At 46.5% G+C, this 18,279-nt stretch overlaps 1 protein-coding gene across 12 annotated transcripts in view; it reads left to right on the forward strand.

Annotated features, from left to right (window-relative positions):
• The window catches only part of TENM2 (teneurin transmembrane protein 2), a 3,238,122-nt gene that overhangs the window by 3,205,610 nt on the left and 14,233 nt on the right, over nt 1-18,279 (forward strand). For all 12 annotated transcript variants that reach the window (XM_063604288.1, XM_063604290.1, XM_055112852.2 and 9 more), the window contains 2 exons: nt 12,830-13,126; nt 15,166-16,780. In XM_063604288.1, the coding sequence (XP_063460358.1) occupies nt 12,830-13,126; nt 15,166-16,780 (1,912 nt within the window). The remainder of the gene's footprint in view (nt 1-12,829; nt 13,127-15,165; nt 16,781-18,279) is intronic.

Genomic DNA, 18,279 nt, shown 5'->3' on the forward strand with positions numbered 1-18,279 from the left:
ACTAATTCAGTATGGCAGTGGATGTGTTAGAGAGTGGGGTAGAAAAAAGAAGATGCAGCCAGAGACTGCACATGGAAAAGAACATGGTGCCAGGCTAACATTTATCCTGAGGGCAATGGTGAGCCCTACCTGGACTTCATTAGCAGAGTGATGTGCTGGGATGTGTAGCATTAGAAAGCTCTCTCCAGCCTGGGCACAGTGGCTCATGCCTGTTTTCCCAACACTTTGGGAGGCCAAAGTGGGAGGATCATTTTTGCCTAGGAGTTCAAGACAAGACCAGCCTAGGCAATATAGCAAAACCCTGTCTCTACAACAACAACAACCAAAAAAAATAAAAAGTTTAAATAGCCGACCATGGCCCGGCACAGTAGCTCATGCCTATAATCCTAGCACTTTGGGAGGCCAAGGCAGGAGGATCCCTTGAGCCCAGGAGCTGGAGACCAGCCTGGGCAACATAGGGAGACCCTGTCATGGTGGCACATGCCTGTAGTCCCAGCTATTCGGGAGGCCAAGGCAGGAGGACTGCTTGAGCACAGGAGTTTGAGGCTGCAGTGAGTTCTGATCATGCCCTGTACTCCAGCCTGGGCAACAGAGCAAGACCCTGTCTCAAAAAAAGGAAAGAAAAGATCTCTCTGACGTCCTCAGGTATGGAGGAAGACAGGTGAGAAGGGGACAAGATAGATGATAGGAGGAGAGGGACAGTAAGGAGGGTGCTGCATTAGTCCAAACAAGAAACTAAATCACTAACAGCGAGGAAAGAAAGAAGGTAGGGGGAGAGATTTGAGAGATGTCTAGCACACGAGGACGAGGATTGGGCTACTAGCAGGGTTGCTGTGTCATGATCACCTTTTGACAGGCTCTCCCCATGATCATGTAAACCAGGAAGGCTGGGTGGCCGTCCACGCTTTGTGGGCTCTGTAAAAGAGAGTGGCTGGGAGCTGAAACCCAAGCCAGAGATGTAAGATTCTGGTGGCCCCAGCCCTGCCTCTTGGAATGGAGAAGAAACTAAATGAACTTTGAAATGCAGCCACTTAACCAGCTCCATGTAATCACTGCTCCCCATGTGGAGAGCAGGGATTTGGAGAGAATGTGTGGGTATCATGCATGAAGCAAATAGCCTGAACGTCCCCGGGACTGGCAAGCTCCTGGGAGCCTGGTCAGCTGAGGGGTGTGAGGGCCCAAGGCTCTGAACATTCCTGGAGTTTAGAGAAGACCAACAATCTCAGTGAAGCCATCACAATAGAACAGTGCCCAGTGAAATTCCAACCCACCTAGATACCCTTTCTTCCCACAATCCTCCAGACGGAGGCATCTCTTAGTGGAGGAAAGTATCAGTGACTCTTCCTTACAGCCTGGGGAAATGTAAGATGATGGCGGATGGATAGACCGGGACCACATCCTTTCACCAAAAGCTTTGTAATGGAGTGTTAGTCCCTTCATTCCTGCCCAAACTCAGTGCAGGGAAGATTTTCATTATGCCTCCCAAGAACTCCTCAAAGAATCTCCTTTGAAAGAGTCCTCCCCCTCCTGCCCGCATTGTCCTCCATTCCTTTCTTCACTCACTCTGGCCTTGCAAAAACATGAAGCAGGCCGGGCGTGGTGTCTCACGCCTGTAATCCCAGCACTTTGGGAGGCCGAGGCGGGTGGATCACGAGGTCAGGAGATCAAGACCCTCGTGAACAAAATGGTGAAACCCCATCTCTACTAAAAATACAAAAATCAGCTGGGTGTGGTGGCGCATGCCTGTAATCCCAGCTACTCAGGAGGCTGAGGCAGGAGAATCGCTTGAACCAGGGAGTCGGAGGTTGCAGTGAGCCAAGATCGTGCCACTGCACTCCAGTCTGGCAGCAGAGTGAGACTCCCATCTCAAAAAAAAAAGAAGCAGTTACATCATGGCATCTGTGAGCTCCATAAGTGCAGGGACCAGGTCGCCCCTATATCCCTGGTGACAAGTGCCATGTGGTGGGTACTCAGACAACAGGTGACAAAGAAAGATGTAATAACTGTGCCTTCTATAGGCGCCTTCTTAATGTGTAAATGCTCCCCCACCACAGTGGGCATAAATTCACAAATACATTGCCCCTACATCTGTCTGGAATCCTTCCACTGCAAGAGACAGGAAGTGCATTCAGACTAACTTAGAAGGGTAGGCGCTGTCTTACCTAACAGGGCCACCACAAGGGAGAAGCTGGCCTCAGAGACTCTAAGATGTCATTAAATGGTGTACTAGTCTGTTTTCACGCTGCTGATAAAGACATACCCAAGACTGGGAAGAAAAAGAAGTTTAATTGGACTTACTTACAGTTCCACGTGGCTGGGGAGGCCTCAGAATCATGGCGGGAGGCAAAAGGCACTTCTTACTTGACGGCATCAAGAGAAAATGAGGAAGAAGCAAAAGCGGAAACTCCTGATAAACCCATCAGATCTCGTGATACTTATTCACTATCACTAGAATAGCACAGGAAAGATCGGCCCCCAGGATTCAATTACCTCCCCCTGGGTCCCTCCCAACACATGGGAATTCTAGGAGATACAATTCAAATCAAGATTTGGGTGGGGACACAGCCAAACCATATCAGATGGACGTCTCTCTTTCTCTTTCTCACAGCCCCCTTCCATCCCATGGCAGGGTTTCTCTCTCGGCAGTTGACCTAATTTTCTCCTACAGTAGACTAATGTCCTCTTCACATTGCGGGGGTGGGGGGTGGTCAGGCAGACTTAGCCAAAGTTGACTCCAGGCTTACATCATCACAGCTAAGTGAACCCAGAGGAAAAAGGAAGGTATCTCCCCCATCATTTCTATTTTTCATAAAATATCTCATGGAAGAAAGACTGACCTGGCAGAGGGAGTTCACATTCCTGGGCAAATCACTGGTCAGGGAGCTGGGGGATCTGTGATGAGTCAGGCAGGCACAGGTCACATGACCATACCTGTATCTTATAATAGACATCTCAGTAAAAGCACCTAGACAGGGAAGCCCTAGAAAAAAGAGGTGCCGTACCCAAAAAAGAAAGAAAGAGATACAAGGTTAAAATATAAATATCCCAAATATAGTCTACATCCTCCATCCCTCCGAAGCCTAATCATAAGGTGAAACTCCTGGCCCTGAGGATCTAAAACTCCTGGCCCTGAGGATCTCTTGAGGCTCTATTGCCTCCCACCCCAACAAGCCTTTTTTCTAGGCTTTTGGAAGAGAGAACTGAAATCAACCCCTTCTATTAAGATTTAAAACTTCTACTCTTTCCTAAAATGGATCTTGTGCAGGATGATTCTCTTTCTTTGTAAAGGAAAGCATATAACCATGCTCTAGGATATTTCTTCCTGATTATGATTTACATAGAGATTGCAGAAGCAAGAAACAGCTACATGTGTAGGTAGCAGAACAAAAGAAAAATTGCTTCCAAGATAATCTTCCATCATGATATTGGTATTAGTGTTATTAGTATTCCAAGAAGAAGTGGGAGTTAGTAATTTTGTTTTGGCTCCCATATAATTAATATGACATTGCAATTACGTGTTGGCATGTGTTACTTTTACTTATGTGGCAAATCACAGTGACAGAGGAGGGAGGTGGGGGGATGGGCGTGCCTATGTGCATGTGAACACACACACATGAACTCAGTTCTGCGTGGAGCCCACTCAAGCAGGTCTGTTAACACACACAAGTCATTATGAAAGCCTGAATTTTCACAGCTCCTTCCTGCCACAATGCGTTCATTCTTCACGTGACTAATATTTTATATTTCAAACACCTCCTGTGTTCTTGGCACTATGCTAGGCACTGAGTGTACATTAGTGAACAAAAGAGTTCACCTTACATGGTGAGCAGCACTTGTGCAGACAGAACTTGGGATAAATTTAATATTAGCTTAAATAACACATAATTAGAAGGGCAAGCCTCTGCAAACAGATTAAATAATGTATTCCCCAAGCAAACATTACTTTTGGGTGGCTTCTGTTTGGGATGATGATGTGGAAAAGTGGAAAAACCCTAATGGAGCTTATGCCTTTACCTCTTACACCTTAGCAAGGAGATAATAATCCAATAAATGTACAAACAATATATAGAAATTGTGGGCTGGGTACAGCCTGTAATCCCAGCACTTTGGGAGGCCCAGACGGGTGGATGACCTGAGGTCAGAAGTTCAAGACTAGCCTAGCCAACATGGCGAAACCCCATCTCTACTAAAAATACAAAAATTAGCCAGGTGTGGTGCGGCACACCTATAATCTCAGCTACTTCGGAGGCTGAGGCAATAGAATCACTTGAACATGCTAGACAGAGGTTGCAGTAAGCCGAGATGGCACCACTGCACTCCAGCCTGGGTGACAGAGTGAGACTCTGCCTCAAAGAAAAAAAAAAAGAAATTGTGATGGGTGCTTTGGGAAAAGTGTACGGTGGAGCTAATACAGAATATATGATATAGGTTAAGGCCTCTCTGAGAAAATGACATTTGAACTGAGAACTGAATGAAGAGTAGGTAGGAATTTCCCAGGCATGGAGTTGGGGGAAAAGCCTCTATGCTAAAGCCCTAGCATGTGCAAAAGGCCCTGAGGCAGAAGAGACTTCTGCCTGTATCCTGAACAGAAGGAGAGCTCCAGTGTGGCTGGAGTAAACCAGCTGAGGGTAAGGTCAAGGGGTAGAGCCTTATCTTGTTGGCCCTTTTAAGGATCTTAGAAATACAGAAGTCTTCTGCAGATTATCCACCCGGTACATGCAAATGAGCCCTCATCGGGAGCCACCTCCTTGGACACTAGGAAATATACAACATACCTGACTCCTGGAAGTTCAGGTCAAAGGAAAACAAATATAGCTTATTCCAGTCATCTGGGCCGAGCCTCCATACCAGACACCCTCTGCCCCTTCTCACTACATCCCTTACCAATGGACCACCCACCTGCACTAGAATACTCACAGCATCACCTGAAAACAGCCATGCTCTGCCTGTGCAAGGCCTTTGCTCATCCCCTGTGCTTTCATTTGCTGACCCTCCCCACCTGGAATATTCTCCCTGATTCTTCTCCCACCCTCACCTGTCCAAGCCTTACTCATAGGCCCCCACTGAGCAGCGCTTTCTCTGGGAAATCATCCTCGTCAGTCCCAGCTCTGGTTCCACGTCCTTCCTCACTGCCACAGTTCCTTCCCTATGTCTACTGCCATTACCACACTAAAAATGGTTTTTGTTGTTGGCTCACCTGTCGTTATCCCCCTCTGGCCTGTGGCCTGCCCCTCTAGGGCAGGGGTCATAACTGTCTTGTTCTATCTTACAACAGTCCCAGTAACAAACACAGAGTAGGCGCCCAGTAAATATTGAATGAAAGAATGAATGAATGAATGGGATTTTCCACTGACATAATGAAAATCTGCTCCCTCCCACCTTTGCCTATGAATTCCAGGTCCCAGGGGCCTTCCAGAATGACTCTAATAGGTCTTTGGAATGAAGCTTTTCAGATATTTGGAGACCACAGATGTCCTAATCATATATATATATATATATATATTTTTTTTTTTTTTTTTTTTTTTTTTTTGGGACAGAGCCTTGCCCTGTCACCCAGGCTGGAGTGCAGTGGCACAATCTCGGATCACTGCAACCTCCACCTCCCAGGTTCAAGCCATTCTCCTGCCTCAGCCTCCCAAGTAGCTGGGACTACAGGCATGCACCACCATGCCCAGCTAATTTTTGTGTTTTCTAAGTAAAGACGGGGTTTCATCATGTTGACCAGGCTGGTCTTGAACTCCTAACCTCAAGCGATCCACCCGCCTCAGCCTCCCAAAGTGCTGGGATTATAGGTGTGAGCCACCATGCCCAGCCTAATCATATTTTCTATTCTTGATTTTCCATGTTGGAACTTTAGATCATCAGAGTTAGCAGGGTTCTTGTACCCAGTCTGATTCAGTCTGCTTATTCACTAATGTTCATTGAGCACCAAGCACTTTCCAAAACAAAATAGAGACACTAAGAAAAATAAGATAAAGTCCCAACTCACCAGTTCCCAGGCTATTACAGACGAGGAAACTGAGACATGAATGGTGAAGGTATGGTTTTGGTATGGCAAAGCTAATCAGTGACACTGATGAGTATCAAAACCGCCACTCAAACTCGGGTCTTTCCACCTTTCCACCTGACCTCCATCCAAAACAGCAAGTCATCCAAACATAATGTTTGCTTGGGGAATACATTATTTAATGTGTTTGCAGAGGCTCACCCTTCTAATAATGCATTATTTAAGCTAATATTAAATTTATAGCAAGTTGTTTTGTCTCCACAAGCACTGATCCCAATGTAGCATTGAGTCTTGCTGTGTGGGAGCTGGGGATAGCTACTTTTTAAATCCCAGGCCGGGCGCGGTGGCTCATGCCTGTAATCCCAGCACTTTGAGAGGCCAAGGCGGGCAGATCACGAGGTCAGGAGATCAAGACCATCTTGGCTAACACGGTGAAACCCCGTCTCTACTAAAAAAATACAAAAAAATTAGCTGGGCATGGTGGCGGGCGCCTGTAGTTGCAGCTACTCAGGAGGCTGAGGCAGGAGAATGGTGTGAACCCGGGAGGTGGAGCTTGCAGTGAGCCCAGATTGCGCCACTGCACTACAGCCTGGGAGATAGAGTGAGACTCCATCTCAAGAAAGAAAGAGAGAGAGAGAGAGAGAGAGGGAGGGAGGGAGGGAGGGAGGGAGAGAGAGAGAAGAAAAGAAAGAAAAGAAAAGAAAAGAAAATCCCAGAGGACTGACCCGGAAAGAAAATGAAGATGTCCTCTAGGCCAGGCTTTACCTCTGGGTAGGTAAATAACTAAACTCTCCAAGGCAAACTCTTCTGCTTTTAAATGTCGCCAGACAGGGAGACTCTCGTGACCCCCCTCACTAATCTTTTTTGGGTTTCCCATACTCAAAGCAGGATGGGCAAAGGGTTCTTCTATACGTCTAACTGAAATCTCTCCTGCTGTGTTACAATTCCGTTTCCTGGAGGGGATCCAGCCCAGTGTAATTTCCTCCCTCATGTTTCTCAAATCACTAGCTCCCGTCATTGCGCCTGGAGCTAAGTTAGAGTCACCGGTTATAGGCCCAGCAGGGCCGTTTTGACGACAGCGTTTCCTTTTCTCCAGGTTTTTTATGAGCTTCCTTGTGACAGGCGTATGCTTGGTGAGATCAAAACGTTCTGGGGGGATATTCTGCAGGGGAAACCACTTCCCAAAGTCTGCCCTCTGCAAAAATAAAAAAGCATGCTAAATAGCTGAGTTTTATTAACTGGGGAAGCCAGGCTGAGGAAAATGCCCGATAATTAAAAATAATGGCTTCCTTACAAACACAAAATTGTATTAATTTAAAAATTGGTTTCTCTATCACTGAATTCCTACCAAGCCGACTGGGAAGGGAATCGTGCTGATCCCGGCAGTGAAAATAATTCAAAATAACTTTTATGTTCTCCAGGAAGCCTCAAGGTTAATTTAAATATTGCTAGCTGGGTAATTTAATTCAGAATAAGAGAACATTGCAGCTAAATTAAAGCTCCCACACGCTCTATACTGGGGGGGCAGGTATCCTCAAAGGGCCGATTGTGCCTGTTGGACCCTCCAGCATCACACACCCACAGCCAGGGCACCCCCCTTTATAAATGGCACCCTCATAATTAAAGAAATTTGATTAGATTACACAACTGGCCTGAACTCCTTGGCTCACCTTCCAGTGAATTTTTCAGATTTAATTATTAGAAGGATTGGGCATTTTAATAGAAATTTTCACATTTCAAAGTTAACTCAAACCTGTGCTATCAAAAAATCCCATTGTCCCAGGGATATGGTAAATTTGCAAGTAAAAACCCACCCTAAGTTATCCATGGCTAATGGCTAGCACCTATCATTACTTCTTTATAGTTGGTGCACCTGGGTCAATGGTCAGAGGCCTCTCAGCTCTAAGTAACAGCAGTAAATCCCAGGGTGGCAGTCAGAGGTTAGGGACCCCTCTTCTTTGTTTACCCAGTATTTAGTTCTTTTGTAATCCCATCCAAGCACTAACCAGGCCTGATCCTGCTTAGCTTATGAGATCAGGAATGTTCAGGGTTCTTTCTGTAATCTAAGCACCCTCACACACTAATGTCATCCTTATTATGATAGTCATGATCACATATATTGTTTACATGTTGGTCTTTCCCATGATTACATATTATAGTATATTATGCACACATATATACATCTATACACACATATGATTATATTATGGTTATATATGTGATTTTCCCATTGGTCTTTCCCAGGTAACTAAAGGTAAGGCCTTATATCACACTGAGTGTATTTTAACCAAGAGTGCACATCAGAATCACCCAGGGAGGTTTTAAAAATCAAAAATCCACAGCTGGGCACGGTGGCTCATGTCTGTAATACCAGCACTTTGAGAGACTGAGGTAGGCAGATCACTTGAGGTCAGGAGTTTGAGACCAGCCTGACCAACATGGTGAAACCCCGTCTCTACTAAAAAAATATAAAAATTAGCCAGGCATGGTGGTGCACCTCTGTAGTCCCAGCTACTCGGGAGGCAGAGACATGAGAATCACTTGAACCCAGGGGGCAGAGGTTGCAGTGAGCCGAGATCGTGCCACTGCACTCCAGCCTGGATGACAGAGCGAGACTCTGTCTCAAACAAATAAAAATCAACAAGACCCAAACCCCTATTCCCTGAGGAGCTGATTCAGCAGGCGTGGAGCCAGCCGAGCAGCAGAGCTTTAAGAGAGTGTCCCATGTGGTTTAGAATTGCATGCTTGATGGAAAGCCTGTAGTCCAACACCCCTCAATCCTAGAGGTGTACAACCTGGAGGTTAAGACAGCAAGCTCTGTATGGGGATCCTAGCTCTACCACTGAGTATTTATCTAAACTTGAGCAAGTCACTTAAACCCATCTATATCTTGTGTGCAAAATGGGGATGATAATAATGCCTGCCTGAGAGTGTTGTTGTGTAAATTAGACAAAACAAGGGCAATGCTGAGAATAACACTCAGCCTGTGTAAATGCTCAACATGTTGCTGTTGCTGTGGTTTTTCTTCCTTGTATACCAGAGCAGACACCAAGCCTGGCATTAGCTGACACTCAATGTTCAATAATTAATAAATGCACTAGGGCCCTATGATATGAGCAAAAAGAAAACAATATAAGAAAAGGGAAGGAGGAAAAACTAAGGATGGCCAAGGGGATGGAAATAAGTAGGCATGATGGCAAGTCCCCAGCAGTTGCCTCCAAAAACCCTGGAAATCCTTCCTCATTGTTGCATCATTCATTCTGCCTAACAAAATGTTGGAGAGGTCTTGAACCAAAATCTGAAACCCATAGGTTTAAGAATGATGGTGGCCTTCCGCAGTTGTCCCAGATGAACCAACCCGATGTGACCAAGCTTCTGTTGGCAGAGGAGATGACCTATCTTTCTGACCACCACTGTGTGTTTTGCTCTGAAAATGATGGCTCCAATCCTGTATAATTCAGACGGCATTAACTTTTGGACCTGTTTTTTAAAAAAAAAAAAATCCTACTACTCAGCCTTTGCCTTCTTGACTATTCCCAGTTGCTGGAAGTTGTTGATAGGAATCTTCCACTTGAAGTTAGGGTTCCTTATAATCCCAAGAACTCACCACCTTTATTTCCCTCCCCATGCTTTGATGCATTCTCTTTTCTTTTTCTTTTTGTTTTTTTTTTGAAACAGAGTCTCACTCTGTCCCCCAGGGTGGGGTGCAGTGGCATGATCTTGGCTCACTGCAACCTCCACCTCCTGGGTTCAAACAATTCTCCTGCTCAGCCTTTTGGGTAGCTGGGATTATAGACACACGCTACCATGCTAGGCTAATTTTTTTTTTTTTTTTTTTTTTTTTAGTAGAGACAGGGTTTCACCATGTTGGCCAGGCTGGTCTCAAACTCCTGATCTCAGGTGATCTGCCAATCTCTGCCCCCTAAAATGTTGAAATTACAGACGTGAGCCACACGCACCTGGCCTATGCATCCTCTTTTCTAATTGTCCTATAATAAATATTCTATCCTCTCTCTGAGACGACCTTATAGAAACAGCAATGGTTTGGAGAATCTGTAGTCCTGGGTTCAAATTCCACTTCTGCCACTTATCTAGTTATGGGACTCCTGTAGACCTCAGTTGCTCTTATGTAAGATAGTTTCTATGTCATGAAAGTGAAAATGGGATCAGGTATGTAAAGTACCTAGCATAGCACCTGCCAAAATATCAGGGGCTTGTATCAATTTAGATTTGTTTCCACCGCTAGTAACAGAGATTAGCAATAGCAAGGGTTTAAACAGGATTTACGCTTATTATTTTCCTATGATCTGAAAGGAGCTTAGGGAAAGCAATCCTTGTCTGTATGGATGAACACTGAAGACACCTAGATCAACAGAGATCTAGACTCTTTTTCTCTGGATAGGCCATCATCCTGGAGGTCTCCAGCCCCAAAGTCACCTCATAGTCACAAGGTAAATGCTGGAGCTCCAGCCATCACACACACATTTCACCCAGGAAGAGGAGGAAAGGGAAGAATTAAAGATTGCCTAGCTCTCAGCTGAGTTAATTTCCTTTAAGACTATTTCCCAGAAGACCAGCCAACAACAACCACTTACATCTTGTTGGCCACCCGTATCGCTGAAGGAAGCTGCGAAATGTGTTTCATTACCTGGGCACAAAGCTGTTTCCCAGAATGCAAGTGTCTGTGGTATTAGAATGATTCCTTGTCCCACCCCCTCACACCCCCAAAGCTGCAATGTGGAGCTTTCAAGGGCTGTGAAAATGCTTCACAGTCTGTTCATCATTTGACACATTTCAGGGCACTCAATGGACATACAATACAGGAAGCAGTAAAGCTGGTGAAGTGTATAAGAAGTTAACTGGTTAAAGTCTGAAGGCCTAAGTTCCAGACCAATCCAACCACTTCACTGCTGTGTGACCTTGAGCAAGTTTTGTAACCACTCTGTTTGAAGCTATTTCTTCATTTGTCAAATGGTCTTTGTGAGCAACAACTCAAACAATGGATGCAAAATGCCTAACACAATGCCGGTATATATTTGTCCTCAGCATATATTAAAGTCATCATTACTATCAGCTGGGCATGGTGGCTCACACCTGTAATCCTAGAACTTTGGGAGGACAAGGTGGGTGGATCACCTGAGGTCAGGAGTTCGAGACCAGCCTGGCCAACATGGTGAAACCTCGTCTCTACTAAAAATACAAAAATTAGCCCAGTATGATGGCACATGCCTGTAATACCAACTACTCAGGAGGGAGGCTGAGGCAGGAGAATCACTTGAACCCGGGAGGCAGAGGTTGCAGTGAGCTGAGATTGCACCACTGCACTCCAGCCTGAGCAACAGAGTGAGACTCTATCTCAAAAAAAAAAAAAAAAAAGTTATTATTACTATCATCACCACCATCACTACCATCATTATTACCAGTAAGTGCTGTTGAATTATTAGGGTAAAGTGAGGAGGTACCAGACATCTCTCGAGTCTCTTCCTTTCGCCTATTTACATCATCCCTTGCCTTCAGCAGCCACCCCAGGGATGTCTGGATTTGCAGTCAGTGAAGTTGTGAGAGCCTGGGCTGAGTCTGGTTCATTTCATTCACTTCCAGCCACCCACTCAGGGCTAGCTGAATCTCAGGAGTCCCTCTCCTTTGCCCCTCACCAGAGTCTAGTCTCCCAGCTCTGCCTTCTGGGATAGGCTTTCTTCTCTGATCAGATCAACTTCTAAATAAATATTAAATTATGTCTGATGTGTTTCCCTATTCCTTTCAAATCTAAGTAAATCAGTTCATCCCTTTGTTGGAAATCCCCTAGCCCTGCTGAGGCCTCCCCACTGATGTCTCACATTCTTGACAGTGACAAGATTTTTCTCTAGATATTAGAAGGAAAGAAGTTCACATAGGAATGAGGCTTCGTATTCCCAAATCTTTGTAAAATATGGATTTCTAAGCCCTGTTCTCCACTCTTCTAGGTAACTTTACTTAAGATTTCATAAGAAATTATGGCACCTGTTCTTAAAGATCATTAGCTTCTCAGCTAATGATGTGCCAAAAAGAGTTCCAAGTGTGCAAATATGCAAACTCTCTTGCCCCCAGGGTGGCCAGGCAGCCCAGGCAAAACTCCAGGGTTCAAGTCTGTTGTATATTGCTGTATAATTTGCACACTGCACAATTTTCACCATTCACACTTTCCACGATCCTATGGCACCCTTTGTAATTGTGCAGTGCACAGCCTACCCAACTGCCCATCACAGCCATGCCCAGGTCAATAATCTCTGTCCATAAGCTGCCTTATTTTTATATTCTATTGCATATTGCACCATACAAATACTACCATTTTCTTTTCTTTGGTTTTTTTTTTTTTTTTTTTAGATAGAGTCTCACTCTGTCACCCAGGCTGGAGTGCATGGCACAATTTCAACTCACTGCCATCTCCACCTCCCAGGTTCAAGTGATTCTCCTGCCTCAGCCTCCCAGTAGCTGGAACTACAGGTGCATGCCACCATGCCAGCTAATTTTTATATTTTTAGTACAGACGGGGTTTCACCGTGTTGGCCAGGCTGGTCTTGAACTCCCGACCTCAGGTGATCCACCCCCTTCAGCCTCCCACAGTGCTAGGATTACAGGCGTGAGCCACCACACCCGGCCAAATTTTGCCATTTTCTATCTGTGCCATGATAAGGAGCTTAGAAAGCACTACTCTAACTTTGGGGTTATTTCTTCCTCCAGTGAACACTTAAGCCCTGGCCATGCCAGCCATGTCCTCCACAGAAGCCTGAGCCGGCATGCCTGGGTGATGTCTTTCAAACAAGGCCTGTTGTGTTTTCCTAGGTCCATGGAAGAAATCTCCTGTCCATTGACTATGATCGAAATATTCGGACTGAAAAGATCTATGATGACCACCGGAAGTTCACCCTGAGGATCATTTATGACCAGGTGGGCCGCCCCTTCCTCTGGCTGCCCAGCAGCGGGCTGGCAGCTGTCAACGTGTCATACTTCTTCAATGGGCGCCTGGCTGGGCTTCAGCGTGGGGCCATGAGCGAGAGGACAGACATCGACAAGCAAGGCCGCATCGTGTCCCGCATGTTCGCTGACGGGAAAGTGTGGAGCTACTCCTACCTTGACAAGGTAGGTGAACATGCTGCCCTGACAGCAAGGGCTTTCTGTTATTTCTGTTATTCCGGCTTCTTTTTTTTTTTTTGAGACAGAGACTTGCCCTGTTGCCCAGGCTGGAGTGCAGTGGCATGATCTCGGCTCACTGCAACCTCTGCCTCCCAGGTTCAAGTAATTCTCCTGCCTGTGCCTCCTGGGTAGCTGTGACTACAGGCACATGTCACCACGCCCGGCTAATTTTGTATTTTTAGTAGAGACGGGTTCCCCCACATTGGCCAGGCTGGTCTCGAATTCCTGACCTCAGGTGATCGCCCACCTCAGCCTCCCAAAGTGCTGGGATTACAGGTATGAGTCACCGCACCTGACCATTTCTGCTGCTCTTGTAAGCTAGCCTGATACGCTTTGCCATGAGACATCTTAACATTTTTACTTCGAATCTACAAGGACTTCCCTCCTGCTCCCACCCTCAGAGGGGGAAGAAAATCTGAAGGCAAATGTTATTCATAGCTCAGCACTATTACCATTGGGGTGGGGGGCGGGGGTGCTAGACGCTCAGTAATGGCAAAAAGGACGAATTGTCTGATTCTATTCCAAAAAAGAAAAAAGTACTGTTGAAGCGGACAGAATCATCCCACTGGCAGCGCGGCTCATCATTACTTAGGAATTGGAAATGCAGTGATTCATTTCTGCCTTGCCCTAAATTAAGCCGTCAGGATGGGGAATTTTGCCTAAAATTCAAGCACACAGAGCAACCCTCTCCTACTTGCCCTGTTGGCTGAAACAGCCCATGAATTCTCTCTACATGATTCCCTGTGTCTGAAAGTGCCAAATTCAGGTCTTCATGCTGGAAAAAGGTCAGGTTGGAGTGGCGGTATAAAAAAAAAAGGTCCCTTTGGGCACACATCAAGACTTTTGAAGGCTGCCCTGGCCATGTAGTCATTAGACAGGGCTTGCTCAACCCGGGCCTCTCACCTAGACTCCCCTTGGTGCAGGTCCATTCCTTCCTTTCTCACCAACTCATTACAGCGGTGACTTGCAGACAAAGCTGTTACCCCTCTGCAAGACAGAACTGCTGTCCCCTTGGTCCTTCCTGAATGCTGTCCTCGTTATGCCTGAAACACAGGAATGATTGACCAGGGGAGCAGGAACCTCCCAATTGCCTCTAATTGAAGTCATTTTTTTTTCCCCAAAGAATCAGTGATTCTAGGTTATTTCATCTTTGCAGTAGCTTCAAAATGCAGGATGTGGCTGGGCGCAATGGCTCACACCTGTAATCCCAGCTCTTTGGGAGGCCGAGGCGGGCTGATCACTTGAGGTCTGGAGTTCGACACCAGCCTGGCCAACATGGTGAAACCCCGTCTCTACTAAAAATATGAAAATTAGCCAGGCGTGGTGGTGCATGCCTGTAATTCCAGCTACTTGGGAGGCTGAGACAGGAGAATCGCTTGAACCCAGGAGGTGGAGTAGGTTGCAGTGAGCTGAGATTGCACCACTGCACTCCAGCCTGGGTGATGGAGTGAGACTCTGTTTCAAAAAAAAAAAAAAAAATGCAGGATGTGTTTTCTCTTTTTTAGATTTAATCAGGGTATGTGTTTCACACAGCTCCCCTGCTGGACCCAGTGGCAGTCATTTCTAAGCAATCTTGGGGTTCCTTGTTATTGAGCATGGAGGTAAACCTCATGCCTCTCACTTCAGCTGTCCAGGCCCTCAATTCTTAAAGTATCATCCAAGCAACATTGGCATTTGCAGGGAGTTTGTTACAAAATGCAGATTCTCAGGCCCCACCCCAGATCTACCAAATTAGACTCTGCCTTTTTACAAGATCCTGAGTATTTTGCATGCACATTAAATTTGGGAAGCACTGGTCTAGGCAACCACCATGATCCATCAAAATTGGCATGTCCAGTGAAATAAATCTGTTTAATCTGCTCTAAGCTTCCCATCTTTCATGACTTTTGAGTTGACATTTGGGGAAATGGACTAAATTCTGTCTGTTTGAATGCTTGGTCCTCAAAAGCCAACTGATATGTTCTGTTCCCCTTTCCTTTCTGCAGTCCATGGTCCTCCTGCTTCAGAGCCAACGTCAGTATATATTTGAGTATGACTCCTCTGACCGCCTCCTTGCCGTCACCATGCCCAGCGTGGCCCGGCACAGCATGTCCACACACACCTCCATCGGCTACATCCGCAATATTTACAACCCGCCTGAAAGCAATGCTTCGGTCATCTTTGACTACAGTGATGACGGCCGCATCCTGAAGACCTCCTTTTTGGGCACCGGACGCCAGGTGTTCTACAAGTATGGGAAACTCTCCAAGTTATCAGAGATTGTCTACGACAGTACCGCCGTCACCTTCGGGTATGATGAGACCACTGGTGTCTTGAAGATGGTCAATCTCCAAAGTGGGGGCTTCTCCTGCACCATCAGGTACCGGAAGATTGGCCCCCTGGTGGACAAGCAGATCTACAGGTTCTCCGAGGAAGGCATGGTCAATGCCAGGTTTGACTACACCTATCATGACAACAGCTTCCGCATCGCAAGCATCAAGCCCGTCATAAGTGAGACTCCCCTCCCTGTTGACCTCTACCGCTATGATGAGATTTCTGGCAAGGTGGAACACTTTGGTAAGTTTGGAGTCATCTATTATGACATCAACCAGATTATCACCACTGCCGTGATGACCCTCAGCAAACACTTCGACACCCATGGGCGGATCAAGGAGGTCCAGTATGAGATGTTCCGGTCCCTCATGTACTGGATGACGGTGCAATATGACAGCATGGGCAGGGTGATCAAGAGGGAGCTAAAACTGGGGCCCTATGCCAATACCACGAAGTACACCTATGACTACGATGGGGATGGGCAGCTCCAGAGCGTGTCCGTCAATGACCGCCCGACCTGGCGCTACAGCTATGACCTTAATGGGAATCTCCACTTACTGAACCCAGGCAACAGTGTGCGCCTCATGCCCTTGCGCTATGACCTCCGGGATCGGATAACCAGACTCGGGGATGTGCAGTACAAAATTGACGACGATGGCTATCTGTGCCAGAGAGGGTCTGACATCTTCGAATACAATTCCAAGGGCCTCCTCACAAGAGCCTACAACAAGGCCAGCGGGTGGAGTGTCCAGTACCGCTATGATGGCGTAGGACGGCGGGCTTCCTACAAGACCAACCTGGGCCACCACCTGCAGTACTTCTACTCTGACCTCCACAACCCGACGCGCATCACCCATGTCTACAATCACTCCAACTCGGAGATTACCTCACTATACTACGACCTCCAGGGCCACCTCTTTGCCATGGAGAGCAGCAGTGGGGAGGAGTACTACGTTGCCTCTGATAACACAGGGACTCCTCTGGCTGTGTTCAGCATCAACGGCCTCATGATCAAACAGCTGCAGTACACGGCCTATGGGGAGATTTATTATGACTCCAACCCCGACTTCCAGATGGTCATTGGCTTCCATGGGGGACTCTATGACCCCCTGACCAAGCTGGTCCACTTCACTCAGCGTGATTATGATGTGCTGGCAGGACGATGGACCTCCCCAGACTATACCATGTGGAAAAACGTGGGCAAGGAGCCGGCCCCCTTTAACCTGTATATGTTCAAGAGCAACAATCCTCTCAGCAGTGAGCTAGATTTGAAGAACTACGTGACAGGTGAGGATTCTGCCACCAAAGGTGGGCAGTGGCTCCCTCCAGGGTACTTGTTGCTGTGGGGAACTTGGGAGGAAGGTCTCCCATCTTATGGTAGGAGAAGCCCATGGGCCATAAAGCCCAGGCAGTGCAGTTGGCAGCACTACAGAGTCTAGAAAAGTAGAGAGACGGCAGTACAGAGCAGTCATGAGGACTGTTTGAAGATGTCCCAACCACTTTCATGTCCAGTCAGTTGAAATAACTTTATAAGAGCCCTTCCTACCCCAACAGAGGAAAGCAGTAAGAAGCGGGGAGAGAATAGGGCTCTGGTGTCAGAAATACCTGGTTCAAATTCTCTCTCTTCTATTTATAAGCCAAAGGACCTTGGGCTAGTTGTTCAATCTCTCTGAACTATAGTTTCCTTCCCTGTGAAAGGCACTGATAAAAGCATCCTACAGTGTGATCATGACAAGTAAATGAACACAGCTGGGCATGGTGGCTCATGCCACCCACGCAATCCCAGCACTTTGAGAGGCTGAGGCAGATGGATCCCTTGAGGTCAGGAGTTCGAGACCAGCCTGGCCAAGATGGTGAAACCCCATCTCTACTAAAAATACAAAAATTAGCCAGGTGTGGTGGTACATGCCTGTAGGCCCAGCTACTCAGGAGGCTGAGCCAAGAAAATCACTTGAACTCAGGAAAGCAGAGGTTGCAGTGAGCTGAGATCATGCCACTGCACTCCACCTAGCCTAGGTGACAGAGCAAGACGCTGTCTCAAAAAAAAAAAAAAAAAAAGTAAATGAACTTGTGTAGTTATAGTCTAGTGCCTGGCAACTAGAGAGTGGATGATCATGAAATGGTATCTGCTTGTGTTATTAACATTGTCGTTACTAGAGAAGCAATGAGTGAGCGTAAGTATCGAGATGACTGTAACCCAGTTCCTGACCTCCAGAGGCTCATCTGGTGAGAGACATATTAAAATAACCAACGATAATGCAAAGTAGAATTAAGTCTTTGCTACCATATAGGTGTCTGTTCAGTTGTTTATCAAAACGCACTTATAAAGTGGCACTGTGCTAGGTTCTGGGGATTCAATGGTGAATAAGACAAATACCGTTCTCTCAAGGTGTGGGTGGGTGTGTGTGTGTGTGTGTGTGTGTGCAGATTAATTCAGATTTTCAAGATTGGCATAATACAGAAGGGCTCATGTCAAAATGGGCCTGAAGAATTCATGGGACCTTGGCCGGCAGAAGTGAGCTCAAGGCTGAAGGAAGGCTATGAACAAATGTCATAAGGACACAGGAAGTTTGGAGAATAGCATGAAAGGAGGGGCCGAGAAGGCAGATTATCTACTTCTCTGTGATAAGTGAGAAATTGGTGAAATGAATTAGCTGCCTGTGGTGGCATATGCCTGTGGTCCAAACTACCCAGGGGGCTAAGTAGGGAGAATCTCTTGAGCTCAGGAGTTGGAGGCTAGAGTGAGCTATGATCATGACACTGCACTCCAGCCTGGGCACAGAGTG

Source organism: Pan paniscus, chromosome 4 (assembly GCF_029289425.2).
Source record: "Pan paniscus chromosome 4, NHGRI_mPanPan1-v2.0_pri, whole genome shotgun sequence".
NCBI classification, from domain to species: Eukaryota; Metazoa; Chordata; class Mammalia; order Primates; family Hominidae; genus Pan; species Pan paniscus.